Genomic DNA, 19580 nt, shown 5'->3' with positions numbered 1-19580 from the left:
AATTATAATGATTGCATAAAATTCAAAAATAAAGGTATCACATGTATTTTTATCGACTGAATAGGTCTTAGATGTAGACATAAGGTACATTTAGGTTCTTGTTGTGGAAACTCAAAAGAATAATAAACAAATATAAGATCATTAACAAATTGTATCAGTATGTGGAAGTTTTCTTAATGGTGTTCAATTAAACTTTCAAAGAAACACCTAAATTGCAGTTTTTAATTTTTTTTTTTTTTTTTTGCTTGCACAGAATATTTAGAGGAGTGAAGGGATTTTAGTGTTTCGTACGAGTGATACTGTGTGAATAAAAATATAAATTTTATTACAATGTCAAAATTACAAAAAATATATGAAGCTCCAGTTATTATAGTGTTTGGCATGTTTTTACTCACATATGCTGCGCAAATTCTTGTTTACAAAGCTCATCTATAAAAACAGATGGTAAATCACCTAGGTCTTGACACACATCTGTGATACAATCTTCAAGAATGGCTTCAGCTATCCTACGTAAAAAAAATTTTTTTTAAACAGGGGCAGGGGAAAACATATTTTGATTATAACAAAGATAACAACCCCACTACAACATTTCTCTTTTGTTCAAACTAAGCTTATTTAAACACTAGGTGATTAATGTTTTAGTTATTTAAAAAATATAAGTATATGCCTTAAAATACAAATATAGTTATATTTGCAGCATGAAACAAATAATAATACAAATTTTAGCAGATGATAAGTAATTAAACTTATTCGTAAGGGATCTGTGGCCTTATTCAGGATTAACTAATCAGTACAACTTGTTTTACTAAAAGTATTTGATCAAAAAGTCCATAAAATATAATTAAATTCCTATCCTGAATACAGCAACATAAAATAGAATTTAAAAAAGGAATGACAAATCTGCTTGTTTCTTTTTTTCCTGAAGTATGGAAAGTAGAATTTAAACTTACTAATTTCACAGATTCAAAATTTTAAAAATTGAAGTTTTTTTTTTTTTTTTTGTGAATTGCTAGGAGATAATCACTTTTTTTTTTTTAAATTTTTGAAGTCTGTTAAAAAAGTATGCTTGGATAAAAAAAGAACAGTTGTTGATTTCTTATTTAACTCATGAAATAAAACAACTGTGCAAAACTGAATATAATAGATAATTGTTTTGGATATTAAAAAGGTTGAGGAAAAGGATATGATGGTATTTCATTATGGACAGTTAGTAAGTTTCCAGATTAGCAATGAATAGAGCAAAACGACATGCCTCTCTACCGAGTCCACCGCGTAACCAAAACACTCTCCAAACAGGTGTCTTAACAGGCTGACACAATGTATGTTAAACGTTTAAAAAAGTTAAAAAAATAACTCAATACTTAATTTATAACTTACATATCAGCAAGAACCCAAGGATTGAAGTTTTCATTTGCTACCCAAGATGTTGCTTTCAAATAGTTCCAAAATTCCTTTCTGTATTTAGCAATCCTTCTTGAGGAATCAATGCTAATTCGAAGTGTCTTTGGCACAGTTTGTTTTTGTGCTTCACTGGAATATTTATGAGAGAGTAAACCTTGTTGTTTTTCTTCAGACAGTTTTTGGCTGACTTGATCATCATTGCCAATTGGATTTCTAAGCTCATTTTTTAAATCAGGTAGCAAATGTTCCCCTTTTTCTCCAATATCTCTAAAAGAATTATGTAAAACATTTTATTCTATTTGCAACAACAAAGACAAAACAAACACTAATCTGGAACTCATTTGAAACACATTTTTCGTTTGAAGAAACAGCATAAGATTTCAAGTTTTGAGCAAACAAAAACAACTACCAGTAATTGAAAATCTTACAATTTTTAACCATATACACTTAGAATTTTTTTAGTATATTTAAATTATTTTAAGTTAATAAACGATCAATAATACATTGGTTAATGGATTTACAGGAGCAAAAATTGACATAAGCATGAAAATGACAACAGGTTAATTGAAAATTTAAAAGTACATTTAAAAAAAAAGGTGCAGAACAGGAAGCCATAAGTTTTTATTTTGTGTTCTCTGCTACTTTTATATCATTAGTACCTAAAAAACCTGTTAATAGTTTAAAAATTATAGAAGTATCTGCTACAGTCTTAAAATAAAGCATTTGTTTGATTAAATATTAAGTCTGACATCATGTCACATTGCTGACTTCGTTTCAAAACTCTTGAGTGAAAAACTTTCAACCTTATTAATCTTAAATGAGTATTCCAAAATTCTGTTGGTTTTTCAAGGATAACATATCAGAAATCACACATGAATAAATTCCTACACAAAATAGACCATAATGGTTGAGAAATTAAGAAAATAAAGAATATTGTATTCATATAACCATTTTTACAGAAAAACTTGAAAACAAACACTACTGTTGCAGCTAATGAACACAATAAATGTAAATAAAACCTAAAATGACTGAATTTTTTAAAATGAAAATATGAATGAAAAATTTGCAAGCAATTCCTAGCAAACCACCTAACCCCCCGAGTCCCTCGTTTCTATCACAGTGTAAACAGCAAACCACCACGGCAAGGGGGCCTTCATTGTCATATGACAGGTCTTTGTGGAGCTTTTTTCACGACTCTGAAGCGAGATATTCTTTCTACCAATGAGTGCAGTAGTTGGAGGGGGGGGGGGGGCTGTTCCCTGAAGTATTTGGTTAGATATTACACAAGTACTGTAGATTTAATGCAAATTTGTATCAAACCATTTTTTTTTTAAAAATAAATGTCTACTTTTAAAGTTCAAGTGGGCTGAGTAATGTTAATCAACATTTTTTGGAGTAATAAAATCCATTAACTATGGCATTGTATAACTTATGGAAAGGTCAGTTCTTCCAAATACTGTTGTTCAACTACTGCACTGTTACCACTACTTAATTTGTGAACATGTTAAAAAAATGATTTGGTACATAACAAAGTTGAACTTGGTTTAACATGCTATAAATGAAACTAGCAAGCTTAAAGCTACAAAAAAAAAAAAAAAAAAACATTTTTACAAATAATGTGAAAAAATACCTTTTATCCTCATTTTTAAAAACAGTCTCGTTGAAATCAGAACGAAAATGCTGTGCTGGAATTTCATCTGCACCTGAACTATACTTTTGAAGTGTATTTTCTTTCTGAAATGAATTTCAATGTAACTAAACTTTCCATGTGTAGAAAAAAACGTTTAATAAAATTTATAAGCAGTAATTGCATCTGTATTATTTCTTTTAGATAAAGACATAACATCTTTTTAGCAGGGTTGGTCGCATTGGACCCAATTGGGTTGGACCCAATGGGTTTTTTTGAAAAAACCCGTTTAAAAAAACCCATTATTTAGCCCACTTTTGGGTTTTTTCAATTTTGTGAGAAGTTTTAAAAAAATTAATTTAAATACTTTCACAATTTAAACTTTTTTATTTGTTCTTCACCACAGACAATGAACATAAAAAATGAATTTTGAGCTTTAATAGTATTTTTAAACTCTTAATGGCATTAAAAATATATACTTCAAAGATTTTAAATAAATGTATTTAACTTTTTTCTTTAACTGGTCAATAAATAACTCAAATTATCTTGACTAAGTCCTGTCACGTCTGATTTTCTCAATATTTGTAGATTGTACAGAGGAAACTAATCTAGTTAAAAGGCTTTGATGTAAATTATTTTCTACTAACCAACACGTCACAAATCTCGAATAAACACAAGGTAGATTTTTTAGAAAAAAAGATTTTTCAAACGGTCGACAGAAAACAGAACAGGTACAGTATTTTCATTATTTTACAAAAAAAGTTTAATATTTCTTGCCCTGTACACATAAATAGAAAAACAGGCAACATAAAATTCAAAGAAATGTCTTGATTAAGCGGGAATTCAGTAAAAAGGGTTTTAAACTAATTGAGTTTCTACAGTAGTTTTGCATAACAAAATGAAATACTATAAAATAAAATGCAAAAAAAAAAATGTAGCAATTAAAAAAACGAACAATAGATTTTATCACTCGAGAAGTAACTTTGCCTAACTGTTGGTAATAATGAAAATTAAAAAATCTGAAACTTTAACATTCTTGGGTTTTTTCATCTTTTATACTTTTCTTCAGAAAACGCTGAATTTTAACTAGTTTTCCAGATTTTTACCCAAAGATAATTTTTGCACTTTGTCCATATACTTACGCTACAATGTGCTACAAGTACCCCACATTTTCCCTTAAAAAAAAGACAGAAAAACCCACATTTCTTTTAAAAAACCCAACTTTAGTTGGGTTTTTTTTTGGGTTTTATTTAAAAAAACCCTGGGTCCATGGGCTTTTTTAAAAAAACCCGGGTTTTTGCCAACCCTGCTTTTTAGCACGGTCACAAAAATGTGAAAACTGACCTACATTTTAAAATCAACTTCAATTATAAAGGTCATTTGAGATATTAACTATTTTATTATTTCTATTATTATATCTAGAACTACAGTGGTTGTTTGAAAAAAAACTCCTTAACTGAAAATTTAGTTTTCTTTGCGTCAAAACAGTTTTATAAATTTTCATGCAATTAGTACTAGACAGTGAACATTCTCCAACTGACCACCTCTCCAAACGACCAAATTTGATGGAGCAGAATTTCTCTCCATAGCTTTCCTTTCATTAAAATGGCCACTCAAAATTAGCTATCCTTTTAAAACTACTGCACTTTCTTCTTGTAAAATATCTTTGTGTCAATAATGAGTTCACCTTGCTAAGCAGACTATTGTCCTTGAGATAGATCTGAAAATAATCATTTGCCACCTGGAAACTAAACGTCTAACTCTGGCGACTAAATAAAATACTTAGCTGGCTACTTTTTAAAAACTCAGCCTGCCCAAGTTAATTATTACTGCATTGATTTTTTTTTTTTTCAAAAGAAGTAATTCCTAATTTTTCATGCTTAGTTTATGATGTAAAAATGATTCAAAGTTCTCACATGTCCCTAACAAATCTGTAGCTCAGAGCTAGAAGAACGTAAGCCACATTATGAAAATTTTTATTGAGAGGAAAAACTTTTTTCTGGCGCGTGCAAAGGATGGGACGCGCGCTCTTTTAACTCTGCTAAAAAATTGAAAAGGATTTTTTTTAAGAATTACATTCACGTGACTCGATGCGGGATAGGCTTCTACATACAATGCACTAATAAACAGAATTTTTGGGCTTACGTCACTGGCTCTGAGGATTAGAAATCAGGGTTGGTAAAAAAACCGTTTTTTTTTTTCAAAAAAATCCAAAAAAAAACAGCTTTTTTGGTTTAAACCAGGTTTTTTTGGTTAAAACCGGTTTTTTTTGGTTTAAATACTATTTGCGAGAAAAACAATTTTGGGAAGGTAATTAAGGTTCCATGTAATTAACAGTTATTCAATAGTCACATTATACCTAATTTCTTGCTTAATTAAAGAGATAAGAACAAAATCTTGTAACTAAATTAAATAATTAAAATAGCTTTCTGCGAGGAAATATTGATTGAAATGTTTGACTTGATTAACATATTAGTATGCATGTATATATAGACCCTTTATGATACGAAATACTTCAAAAAGTGGTTGTGATGCGAGTTAAAATAAAATATAATGAAGATCCAAGAAAAAAACTTTATAAAACCAACATAATATGAATAATTATCGAATAAAGGTAAAAGTTATATTTTTAAGCATAATCTTTTCAAAAGAACAATTTTCATATTTTTTCTTTCTGATCTTACATAATGCTGATTTTTATATATGATCTTTCATCCTTTTAACTTGCCCTTCCATCTCACAACCACAGTTTTTACACTTAGCTCTTAATCCTTTTCTAGCTTCATTTTTGATTTCATCAAATGAAAGCCAGATTAGGTCTTTTTTTCTACCAGAATTAGACATTCTTTTTAAAACAATATGAGTAAGTAACTTTTGTAAACTGCACAGGTTAGTTAAGGCAAAGCAAATACCAAAATCCCAATTCCAATGCACAAAAGGGGGGGGGAGGAAACTAAGAATTATCTGCACCCAATAGTCATAAAGTAGCATAGGTGTATAGCCAATCAAAATCTTTTGAGCACACAGAATCCAAAAAAAAAAAAAAAAACACCAATGGAGAGTGTAGTTTATATGTGAAGATTTATATATTTCTCAATCAATTTTTACACATACATTTGCATTTTTTTCTGGGAATTTAAAAATTTATCTTTTAATCTTCCCACATTATAATATAAGGAACTATTATGTATCATAATATGAAGTATAAACTTTTTTTTTAAATTTGATTCAAAAAATATTATTTGTGTTCATCTGCAGAACAAATCTTAATTTTTAGGTGCAAACAATTAAGTTAGACTGTTGATTACCTTACAAGTCAAAGTTAAAATTCCAGGAAAGTGCAAATAAATGGGCAAAAATGTCACACCCCTGCAACAGAAGTGAGCACTATAATGTGTGAATTGCATCTACAATAAAAGACTCAATCCTTAGTAAATCTTAACTAATCATGCAAATTAAGCATAACGATGGAAGTTGACTGAAATCTGCTTTATGGCACATACATGAAATAAAAAATATATTAATATTTTTTTTTCGATTAAAGCTTGTAATACATTTTGAAGAAGCAACTTTGCAATTTTAGCATTTATCTCTGCAACTTAGCTAGGAACTTAGCATAAATGGAATTTTACATTTTTCAATATGTGTGGGAAAATTAATGTAAACCTGTAAAATGGATTTTTTTTTTTTTTTTTTTTTGGCTTTTTTTAAAAAAAAAAAACATTTAAAAAAAACCGCATGGTTTTTTAAAAAAAACCAATTGGTTTAAACCATGGTTTAAACCAAACAACCCTGTCAGAAATAACAAAAGCTATAATTCATTTCACTCTACTAACCACACCCGCTCAAGAATTAGATAGCACTGATCTGCGGGCAGGAACTAAAGGTTTAAATGCACCTTTGGAGAAAAATAAATGCAAATTAACAAAATTGCAGTTTAGCCTAATATGCCAACATTTTCTTCTGCATCTTACCTTGTGGAGTGGCGATCTTTTTGCTTCTGTAAAAAACAAGGTCCTGGGCAAATTGGCTATTGATGATTAAAAAGTGGCTACTAAACTAAACATGTTAAATGGAAGAGGGGAACTAACTAAAAATTTGAATTTTTAGGTCTACTTTAGGTATTTTGGATGAGATGAAGATCGAGAGCAATTTGTTTTTTGTGAAATGGTTCCACATCCCATTTCTTAGAACACTCCATCAGTCTCCTAACTTTATTATGATACTAGAAAGTCACCTGTCAGGGCAGGACGGGTGAAAATTGCTTCTACTCTTCTACATTTGAACAAAGCAATTGCCTGTTAGGTGATATTTGAAACTTTAACCCTACATCCAGGAAGTTAACACTAAACTCCAGTAGGTAGCGTTCATTGTTGACTGTTTTTTCATTTCTTCATTCTCCTGAAATGACAGTCTTACAGGGTTGCCCACAAGGGGGGGGGGATTAGGGCACCAGTTGCGCCATCAAAATTTGGGGGGGGGGGCGTTAATGACATTTTTGGTGGAAAGAAAAATATTTAAATTTATTCAACTAGGAATAGTAAGATGCATGAATAATGCTTTTTTGACATACTCCTTACACCTTCCAAAACTTAGTGGAAAGGGTCTCTTTCAATGAAGACCACCTCGTAGACGGAATGGGTCAGAATATCTGTTGCAGAAAAGGTTCAGACAGCCTGATTTCATTTGAATTTATCATGATTTTTCTGGAACTAGTACAGTTATGTACGTTAAATACGCTTGAAAGCCAAAAAAAGGGGGGGGGGGGAGGGTCAAAAGTGAATAAAATAAAATATTTTTTTAATCTCAATCTTTTTTTTTTTTTTTTTTGTTAGAATTTTGACCACTATGCTCCAGCTTTTCATGGATTCCTTAACAATAGGAAAAAACAATTTTAAAGTTTAAACATAACATATTTTTTATCCCTTGACTGGCCAATATTAATATATTTTTTTTACAAAAAACTTGAGTTTATTTAGAATTCTCCATTTTAATCTACCCCCAAAGGATTTTATCACTTTTAAAATGACAGTTCTTTCAATTTACCATTAGATGATTTTTACCAAACCCTCAAAAATGAAAAAAATAGAGCAGTTTGATCTTTTAATACCTTAACAATTTTCAGTGGCGTAGCTAGATCCGACTTTCGGGGGGGGGTTACTTCTTTTATATATATATATATATATATATATATATATATATATATATATATATATATATATATATATATATATATATATATATATGTATGTATAATCGCTTGGATTTTTTTCCTTTTCTTCCTTTTTTTTTTCTTTCTCTTCTCTCTTCTTTTTCTCTTTTTTTTTGCGACTAACTTTTCGGGGGGGGTTTTGTCCCCAAAACCCCCCCCCTTAGCTACGCCCCTGACAATTTTTCATAAATCATTTTTACTTTTTTCCATATCTAATACATAGAAGAAAGATTTCTATTCATGAAAATTGTCGAGTTTCCACATTTGTGTGCTTAAAAGATGAATCACTTTGACCATTTCTGGTAAATATCAATCTATCTGTGTGTGACTGATTTTTGGTAATTATGCGTATTTAGGACTTTAATTTCGAAAATCTTTTAGAAGAACGCTCCCTCCCCATAATTAAATGCATTCTTAAATTTTTGTTTTATTGAGCTTCAATTTCAAAACAATGTCAGGAGAAAGTACTGAATTCGTTTCTTTAACAATATTATCGAAATTCTTCCACAATTGAGTTTCTGGAATTTCAATTTCAACCTCTTATCCCAATAACATTATCAAAGATCGTCTAAAACTGCCCTTTCAAAGATACAAGTTCAAAAGTTTTCCGATGAACTGTCCCCGCCTGCCCCTCCCCTTCACCAAAACATCATTAAAAATAGGTTTAAGTTTCCTTTTTAGGGCTTACATTCTGAAACATGACCGGGGGAGAGCTTCTGAGAACTCCTTCCTCAAACATCACTGAAGGTCGGTTAAAATTGCGTTTTTATAACTTCAATTTCGAAAAACTGCTAGCCCCTAATGTTACCAAAAACGAACTACAATCACGTTTTTAGTACTTATTAAGCAGCCATGTCCCTTATTTAACAAATAATTCTTTACCAAAAAACCAGAGATGGTTGCTTTAGAGAGATTTTATAAAATTTCTTCTATTCTACCTTACATGCTAATGCATTTGGGAAAACATTATTGATGGTAAAAACAATAAAAATGAAGCAAAATCCTCTTTTTTTTAATGCAAACACATTTCAGACAAAAGGAGCCCCTTTTGAATGCAGAAAGTTGATACTTTTAAGCATATTTTCAAAGATTTTTTCATCAATCAGAACACATAACATTCTTACCTCACCAACTGTCTTACTAAGAGTTTGCTTTGATTTTCTTTGCTTGATAGCATTTAAAGATAAAACAGTTTCACCAAGCAAATCACTTAATATTCCATCCACAGCACATTCAATGTTTTCATCCTACAATGTTAAGCAAAAAATACAAGTTAGATCAAATGTTTCTAAAAATAACTGCTAAAGAAGATGGACCTGGGCATGTTTACATATATACATTAAGGATTATGTGAGGTCCTTACTTTATATTCAGATGCTTGCTCATTCAAGTTTGCTTCACCATTTGCAGGATTTTCCAGGAGGTCTACTTGAGTAGATACATCTAATTTTTTCCTAAATTTAACAGCACCTTGTTTTCTGAATAGTTAGAAATAGGAAATGTACACATTAGAAAATGCATTTAGATTTGGCATTTTCATTTTTTTTAAATTAACATGTTATGATACTTAACATCACCAAAAGAAATTACATCTGCATTTTTTGTCACTTATTCACACATTAAAACAAGCATCATGACGAATACTGTCTCAAATTTAATCACCAAAAAATTACTTTCTGCTATTTTTGTCACTTATTCATTTCTTTCATTCATTAAAACAATATCATGATGAATACTGTCTTAAATATGAAAAACAAAAGTAGAAAATAATAGTGGATGAACTGAAGAAATCTGGACTTTCATATATTTTATTAATGAGTGCAAAGCAATTTGGAGGAAAACCAGAAATATACTATACACAGCAAATCTTTTCCAAGGTGACATTTTAATTTATTTATATATGATATTCTCCTGACTTCCTGCCCTGCCCCTTATTTCTTTTGCTAACAGAATTAATAACAAATTGAATAAATAACATAAATATTTACCAGGTTATTTTGTCAGAAAGAAAGTACGCAAGATCAAAAAATGAAATTAAATGGAATGTATTCACAAGACGATATTGGGGGTTATTAAGACATCACTGAGAATCTAGTAGCAGATGAAATTACGGTTCCCTACTGCCTATTAACACGTGGACTTTTGCAGCTTAAAAATTCTATTTTCCATTTGAAAAAGACATCTTATAAAAGCAGATGGATCACTGCCATTTCGTGGGTAAAGTGCATTAAAACAAGCATAGAACTACTAATGGGCAAGTTTTTTGTGCCTTTATCTATAGGAAGTGGGAGAGACTTCTACAAGACAGCCCAATAAGTTTGCTTAAATGTTGCATTTGAGAGACATCACAATATTAGAACATCCTGCCCCTCATTTTTTCTTGGCATTTTACATGAGTTTAATCAGTTTCAAAAGTAATTGATACATAACTAAATTAAATGACAAAAAACAGTTAATCATTTCGCATTTGTTACTCCTCATGAAGCAAAAGCTTTTGAGTCGAAAGTTATGTTAACCTAAAACCCTTTTTATTTAAGTTTTAACTATAATAGAACTTACTTTTGTACCTTTTTCTTCTGATAACCTTTTGGTTGTATGTTTCCTGAAGTAGTAGAAAAACTGGGCAATTTTGTATGAATTGTAGTAGAACTTTTTTTATTTTTTTCAACTAATTTGTTTAGCCTAGGCTTGTTTAGAGACAATAAATATGATCTCCTGGCAGCTGCTCTTTGTACCTAGAAAATAAATATGTTTTTAAATACATCACGGGACCAAAAATCGTTGCTTTCAAGAAATGAAGGCTTCTCTCTCTCTCTACGTTTTATCTATTCTCAATTTACATATCACAGTAGGAAATTTCATTACAAAAAGCAGAGCTGGCTTTCTTATTGTCCTTTGGAAACGGGTTAAATATTTATTTCCATTCTTGCTCAACAATAAGTTAAAATAAATATTAATCATTTGGGGGATAGAAACATAAAATGTTTAAATTAATTAATTTATTAAGAAAAAGGTTTCCGATTTGATTGATCAGGCTTCAAAACCATGCTTACCAATACTTAATAACAAACAAAAAATTTGATCAAAATGGGTCCAGCCGTTTAAAAGCCTTATGGTGACAAATGTCCGCACAGAAGATTTTTATATACAGTAAAACCTGTAAAGTTGACCACCTATGTAAGTTGACCACCTGTCTATGTTGACCGCTTTTGTCAGGAACGGAATTAGTCCTATCTTATATAATGAAGGAAAACCTCTCTAACTTGACCACCTCTCTATCTTGACCACCTGTCTATCTTGACCACTAATGAACACCAAATTTGGTTTGGAGTACTGTAAAAAACCCTTTGTAAGTTGACCACTTGGTTTAGTTTTTAAAATTTTACTTAGCAAATTATTTTATTTTATTATTATTTTTTTATAGCTTTCCAAGAATATTTTTGATACCAGAACAGCATTTTACTAACTAAATGAAACAGCAGCATAACTAAACCTCCTTTTGAGTTTAACCACATGGGAAAACTACTAAGAACCCTTTTATTTCTCAAACTTGTTTTTCTTTTGTTGATCTATTTGAGATTGCCCTTTGTACTCTCTGTTCAATGAAAACATGTGTCAATAGAAAAGTACAAAGTATTTTTTTACAGTTGCAATATTTTGTGGCAACAATGGAATTGTGCTAAAGAGTAAAGTTACTTGCATTGAAGTATTTCTGGTGCAAATGATTAAGAGATAGGACACACACACACACATTTTCATTTTCAACTGCTTTTTTGAACTATGAGAGTCTAACTTGTTGCTCTTTGTGTTATAGTTTTACATAAAACGGCTTCAAAAAGAAAGTTAGTTGAACTTGAGATCAATAAAAAGTATAAAAAATTAAAATTAATTGAAAAGGGAGAAAGCCAGAGAAAATTAGCTGACACATATGGAATTTCTAAAACTAGTGTCTAATAAGTGCGCCAACTTCAATAAGGAGTTATTTTGTTGAAAAGTAGATTATCATGGAGTATAAATGTATATGAGAAAAATTTGTAATTTTTGAGAAGCTATGAATTTTTAGGAACTATTAATATCAAATGAGTAACTTTTCATAAATAATAAGATTTTTTTTTTTGGATCAATTTACTGAAATTTTAAATTTGCATGACATATCATACGTCATTCTGGGAAAATAATCTCTAAAAATATTTGAATAACATTTTAAATAATAGTTTCAAAGTAATGCTAAACAATGAAAAAGAGTTGAACAGAAAGAGTAAGTGTCAATCAATCAAAAAATGAATACATGGAGCAAGAAATGACGAAAAAAAAAATCATTACCCTCTTTATAAGTTGACCACCTGTCTAAGTTGACTACCAAAGTACTGCACCGCAAGTGGTCAACTTACACAGGTTTCACTGTATTAAGATTTGCATCTACAATAAGCTTGTTATTGTTTACTTTACGAGTATTGAGCATTATTTCAGAACATAAAATCTAATACACATTCTACATAATAAAAGAATTTGAAAAGAGTTTTTAATACTTGTTGCAATAAACTGCATAGTAAACAGATTTAATTAAAAAGAAACAAACAACGTTTGATTAAAGTGAACCTATAAAATGAAGGAATACTTTGGTCACTTGTGCAGCCAGAATTATCTTTCTAGGGGAAGGGGGGTGTTCAAGCTTTGTAACTTTAAGTTTAACTGTAGGTGGCGCAGTTGGGACACCGATATATATTGCATGTCTGTTTAAATTGTCTGGCTTGTTATTTTGTTTCTTCTGAGTTCTTGTACTTAGTTTATTTAGCCTTGTTTGAACATTATCTCTTGAATCTTGAAATCATATAATTAACTTTAATTTCTTTAGTATTATTTACAAAAGTTTTAGTTGCTTTTAATGTTTTAAGTAAAATAAAGGACGTTTTTATGAACTTTTTTGAGTTGTGGAATGAATTGCAAATTTTCTGAAAATAGCACATGTAGCTACAATACATGTTTTTGGTGAACGCGGACGTGATATTGATGCAAGAAAAACCTGTACAGCGAAGGTAAGCTGTTGAAATATATTCTTACTGAAAACAAATCTTTTGAGAATGGAATCAGTTGACAAATTGAAAGCTAAGCGACAATATGTGCGTGCAAGTTGCACTAAATTACTTGCAAAATTAGAGACTGCTTTAACTAGTGATATTGAAGAAACTGATATGGAAGAACTTTTGGAACTTAATGAACATTTTCTTGAAAAAGAAGACTTGTTGAAAACATTAAATTCGGAAATTGAAAAGCAATGGACTGAAGCCGAGGGCTTTGAAAACAAACTTGAAACTTGTGGAAAATACTCCGAGCAAATTTTGTCCGCCAAGTTTAAAATTAAACAGCGGATTAAGAAGTTAAATAAGGACAATAGTTGCAAGGAAAGTGCTTTGTTGAATTCGACTGTTTCTGAAACAGGTGCTTCTAACATGAAATTGCCTAAATTACAAATTGATAAATTTTCTGGTGATCCTAGTACATGGTTAGAATTCTTTAATAGTTTTCAACATCAATTCATCAAAACAAATCGCTGAGTAAAATTGAAAAATTTTCCTGCTTGAAATCACTGTCAACTGGACAAGCGTACGATGTTGTGAAAGGATTTCAACTTTCTGAAGAAAATTACAAGTCGTGTCTTGAGCTTTTGAAGCAGCTTTTCGGTAAAACCGATCTTATTATAAACACTCACATGAATAATCTATTAAACCTTCAACCCGTTAAAAATTCTTCAAACTTAAGCGGTCTACGGGAATCGCACGACCAGTGCAAAGTTAACATTAGAAGTTTGCAAAATCTTGGAGTCACATCTGGTTCATACGGTCATTTATTGAATCCAATTCTTATGAAATTACTACCTCAAGATATGATGTTGGATTTTCATCGTAAGTGTAAACCCGAAAGCGGTAAGGACCTTTATGAATTGCTTAATTTTTTGAGAAATGAAATTAAGTGTCGTGAAGTAATGTCGGCTGTTTATAACTCTTGTAGTTCCAGTAAAGTATGCAGTGACTCTAGGGCTAAACCTAATAATAGTCAAAACAGAACCCACGATATGGGAAGGGAAACATTTCAACAATCATTTTAAATACATCTCAAAATGTACTAGCAGACAAATTGTTTTGTATATTTTGTAAATCTCATAATAATCATTTTTCTAATGATTGTGACGTTCTAGCAGATAATGTTAAAAGACAAATACTTAAGAAAGAAGGTCGTTGCTATAAATGTTTTCGTAAGACCCATCTTTCTGCTGAATGCAGAAGTAAAATTGATAAATGTAACTTTTGTAATGAATTTAGTCATAACAAATTGTTTTGCAAATTAAGTCCAACTTCTAGTAATAATTCTAATACAAATGCTCTTGTATCTCTAACGCAATCTGAAACATCTAAGGAATTTAAAGCGACACTTTTGCAGACTTGCATTGTTGCTATACCAGCAAATAATGGTAAGGAGCTAGTAAATTGTTTTATTGACCCTGGAAGTGAAAGGACATTTTTAACGAGAAAACTTGTAAACTCTTTAAAATTAAAACTAATTAGGAAAAAAAAAACTAATGATCTATTCTTTTGGTCAGCCTAAACCCCAAGAAATTATTTATGATGTTGTGTCAGTGGAGTTACGCAGCATATTTAATTCTAGTTCCCTGAAAATTGAAGCTCTAGTTACAGATGTTATCATTTGCGCAAAAATGAAACAAGCTCCTCGCGACCTTTACAGACTCCTTTTCTCACAAGGGTATAAATTGTGTGATCCTAAAAGGAAAGATGAAATAGAAATCCTGTTAGGCTCTGATTATGCTTGGCAAACTATGAGGGGTGAAGTTAAACAGTTACCGGGTGGGTTGTTTATTAGTGAAACTATATTCGGACATACTGTTCAGGGTCCATTGGAATCGGAAAACTTTAACTCAACAGCGGGAGTGCATTTTATGAGCACAGCTGATGCAGAATTAAACAATGAAATAAAGATATTTTGGAGTTTGGAATCGCTAGGTATAATAGCTAACGAGGCAAATAATTCAGATTTGGCTATCGTGAAAGATTTCGAAGATAACCTAAAATTTGTCGATGGTAGGTATAAAACGAAACTTTTGTGGAAACCCCATGAACTTCCGTTAAGCAATAACTTTAAGATTGCAGAATACCGTTTCGAAAATTTAAAACCTAAATTATATAAAAACGAATGGTTGCTGGAAAATTACAATGCTATTATGCTAGAACAGTTAAGAGACAGTGTAATTGAATCATGTAAAAGTGAAACGCGTGATACTAAAAGTTATTATATGCCGCAAAGACCTATAGTAAGAAAAGAAAAATCAACGACAAAGGTTAGGATTGTTTATGATGCCTCGTCAAAATCAACTAATTGTAACTCGCTTAATGAATGTCTCGATTTAGGACCGATATTAAATCCAAACATTTTAGATGTCATATTAAAATTTCAGAAAACGAAAATAGGATTTTGCGCTGATATGGATAGTGATGTTTTAGGACTGGAACTAATGCCTCTGTTAGACATGTTACAAAAGCCCTTAAAATGTAGCAAAAGAGTTATGTTACAGACAGCAGCTAAATGCTTTGATCCTGCTGGATTTATTTCTCCTTTCCTAATTCGAATTAAGTGTATTGTACAAGAACTGGGGGAAATGGGACTTGATTGGGACGAAACGTTCAATGCAGAAATTAGGAAGAAGTGGTCTGAATGGTGTTCTGAGCTAAATGTATTAAGACATTTTTCAATCCCAAGATATTATTTTACACATTCTTCCGAAGTAGTGAAAGAAACACTACAGTTGCATATTTTTGCTGATGCTACCCCAAAGACGTACGGGGCAGTAGCCTATTTTAGATTTATTTCTAAAAATAATGTGATTGAAACAAGTTTTATGTCAAAATCGAGAGTAGCGCCTCTGAAAAAAATAACTCTTCCAAGACTTGAATTGATGGGTGCTGTAATTGCAGCACTCCTAGGAAAATATCTTGAGAATTTATTTAGTGTTCACACTATTTTCTTTTGGACTGACAGTACAATTACTTTGTGCTGGATTAAAGGATCTGCTTCAAAGTGGAAACCGTTTGTTTCGAATAGAACTGTTGAAATTCAAGATTTAACAAGTCCTCAAGCTTGGCAATTTTGTAATAGCAAGAGCAATGCAGCAGATTTTATTTCCAGGGGCTGCAAAGCTGAAGAGTTAATTGGTAACAGAAAATGGTTACACGGTCCTGCTTGGTTATCAGAAAACGAAGAATTATGGCCCAAACTTCAACTTAAAGAAAGTGAAATTGATCTAGAAGTTGAACGAAAGATTGTCAGAAATTGTACAGCAATAAATCTAGTTCATTCTGGACAAGAAAAATTTAACCTCTTGACCAAATTTTCTTCATGGTCGAAGCTTTTGCGAGTGACCACATGGTGCCTATGGTTTTTCACTAACTTGAAATTGAAATCAGTTTCTGTCATAAAACGTGATTATTTGACGTGCGAAGAATTGAAAAGGGCATCGGAAGTAATTATAAGAAATATTCAGGAAGAAGCATTTTCTGAAGAAATAAAATGCTTAAAACAAGGAAAACCAATTACTTCTAATAGCAAAATTAGTTCACTAAATACATTCATAGATAAAAATGGAATACTACGAGTCGGGGGAAGATTGAGAAATGCAGAAATAGCTGAATCACAAAAATATCCTATTCTTCTACCGAAAGGAAATTTTATCACTAATTTGATAATCAAGTATTATCACGAAAAACATCTTCATGGCAGAGTTCAATTGCTGTTATTCGTATTAAGACAACAATTTTGGATCATCAATGCTAGAGTTGAAATTTAAAAATGCGTTTGGAAATGTGTGAAATTTTGTCGATTCAGGGCAAAAACGCAATCGCAACTAATGGGTGATCTACCTACCAACAGAATTATTCCAAGTAGAATTTTTTCTAGAACTGGAGCTGATTTCACTGGACCATTCCTTGTGAGAATGAAAAAAGGAAGAGGAGTTAGACCAACTAAATGTTATGTTTGCATTTTTATTTGCTTCGCTACTAAAGCTGTACACTTGGAATTAGTGGGAGATCTGTCCGTGAATTGTTTATTGCAACTTTAAAAAGATTAACAGCAAGAAGGGGAAAACCCGAAGAAATAAGTACGGACTGCAGTACCAATTTTGTTGGCGCTGATAGAATTCTGAAGAAAGAAATCTCTATTCTAAATTTAAATCCTGAATTCTGTAATTTGATTTTGGCGGAAAATATAAAGTAGAATTTCAACCCCCCATCAGCACCACATCATGGAGGACTTTGAGAAGTGGCCGTTAAGTCCATGAAATATCACTTACGCCGGATGATCGGTTGTCAAATCCTCACCTATGAGGAATTCCTCACGCTGATCACTCAAGTTGAAGGGTGTTTAAATTCAAGACCGATTACCCCAATTTCTAATGATCCTAATGAGTTGGGCGCCCTCACACCGGGACATTTTCTTATTGGGGCACCTTTGACAGCAGTACTAGAACGGGACTTGACTTCGAAAAAAGTAACCCTTCTGCAAAGGTGGTTGTTAAGGCAGCAAATATTACAGGGATTTTGGAAACGTTGGTCAAGTGAGTATTTATGTCAGTTACAACAACGGGGCAAGTGGAGAAATCCCTGTGAGAATCTTCATATTCATGACTTAGTGTTGATAAAAGAGGATCATCAACCACCATTGACTTGGACATTAGGTCGCATCATTAAACTTTTTCCTGGAGCAGATGCGAAAGTTCGTGTTGTTTCAGTAAAGACATTAAATGGTGAAATGAAACGTCCAATTACAAAATTGTGCAAATTACCTATTGATAATATTGAAACTTGAAAAGAAAAAAAAAACTTCGGATTATTGTATATGAATTTATTATGATTATTAGTTTTACAGGCTAATCTAGTAGATTGCTTTGAAATATAGATTTAACTGTGATTATTTTGATATGAATGTTTAATTTGCTTAATTTTAAGTTAGCAGTTAAAGGAATTATTGCTTTAAAATATTGAAATTTTAGGTTTCAGTTTTTTGGAATATTAAGAATGATATTCATCCGGGGGGAGGATGTTCAAGCTTTGTAACTTTAAGTTTAACTGTAGGTGGCACAGTTGGGACACCGATATATATTGCATGTCTGTTTAAATTGACTGGCTTGTTATTTTGTTTCTTCTGAGTTCTTGTACTTAGTTTATTTAGCCTTGTTTGAACGTTATCTCTTGAATCTTGAAATCATATAATTAACTTTAATTTCTTTAGTATTATTTACAAAAGTTTTAGTTGCTTTTAATGTTTTAAGTAAAATAAAGGACGTTTTTATGAACTTTTTTGAGTTGTGGAATGAATTGCAAAGTTTCTGAAAATAGCACGTGTAGCTACGATACAGGGGGTACAGCAGTACTTACAGGTGCATAAACGCCATACTGAGATCGATAATTTGTCGTAAAACCAAAGGTTGTGTGGGATTGAATCCCCCCCCCACAGGTAAGATTAAAAACCCCTTTTTGAAAATCTGCACATGTGGACCTGGTATGTAATATTTATATTTGAATAAAAATGAATATTAATAACCTGCAAAATTTGTGCTGCAAAACCATTTGAATTTTTAAACTATTTTCATGAGTCAATATATTATGTTCCAAATATCATTGATCATGTTAATGAGGTTAATTTTAAAAAAAAGGTTAAAATGAGACTGGGGAAATTACCTATAAAATGCAAAACCTCTATTCCCAAGATTAGAAAACGTTTCTACTGTATAGCTCTTATTTATTTGAGATACACATAATTCTTTTTTTTTTTTTTTTTTGAAACAATACAAGACATGGAAACTATTCACAAAGTAATCCAGGGTTGGAGCGGAGAAAAAAATGCTGTAAAATTGAGAAGCAAGACCCAAAAAATTGAAGTTCATGTGTCCCATACGATGCACAAAATTGACAATAAATGATAAATTTGAAACAAACAATATTATTTTCAAATTGAAAAAAAAAAAACAATTTATAACATTTAATTCAGCTATAATGTTCAAATCTTTTGAAAGGATTCAAGTCTGCAAGGATACATATTTCTATAGAATTAGCTTTGATAACTCAACAGCAACCCTGTAAGCATTTTTAAAATACAAAAATACCTGAAGATTGTGTGGCAGAAAGTATCCTGAATTCTTTGGTCGTATTTTAGATGTTGAAGTTTTGGGGACACCCATGGCTGAGGCACGCAACCTTATAAGGCTCTCTTTCAGGCTATTTTGTATAAATTGCCTTCTTCCAGCTATCAAATCCAATGGTGCCAAAAGAAATA

The 19580-nt window shown here is 31.2% G+C and overlaps 1 protein-coding gene across 1 annotated transcript; it reads right to left on the bottom strand.

Annotated features, from left to right (window-relative positions):
• Window positions 1-338: 338 nt before the first annotated feature.
• Window positions 339-19501, bottom strand: LOC129226406 (uncharacterized). Its single transcript, XM_054861006.1, has 7 exons — window positions 19411-19501; window positions 10800-10975; window positions 9604-9718; window positions 9365-9487; window positions 3032-3135; window positions 1378-1668; window positions 339-506 (listed from the first exon to the last, which is right to left on the bottom strand). The coding sequence occupies exons 1-7, from the start codon at window positions 19483-19485 to the stop codon at window positions 392-394; spliced, it is 999 nt and encodes a 332-aa protein (XP_054716981.1). The 5' UTR covers window positions 19486-19501; the 3' UTR covers window positions 339-391.
• Window positions 19502-19580: the final 79 nt, after the last annotated feature.

The sequence above is a fragment of the Uloborus diversus genome, chromosome 7 (genome assembly GCF_026930045.1).
Source record: "Uloborus diversus isolate 005 chromosome 7, Udiv.v.3.1, whole genome shotgun sequence".
NCBI classification, from domain to species: Eukaryota; Metazoa; Arthropoda; class Arachnida; order Araneae; family Uloboridae; genus Uloborus; species Uloborus diversus.
The sequence above is the reverse complement of the archived record's forward strand: the minus strand, read 5'-3'. Positions and strand labels throughout refer to the sequence as shown.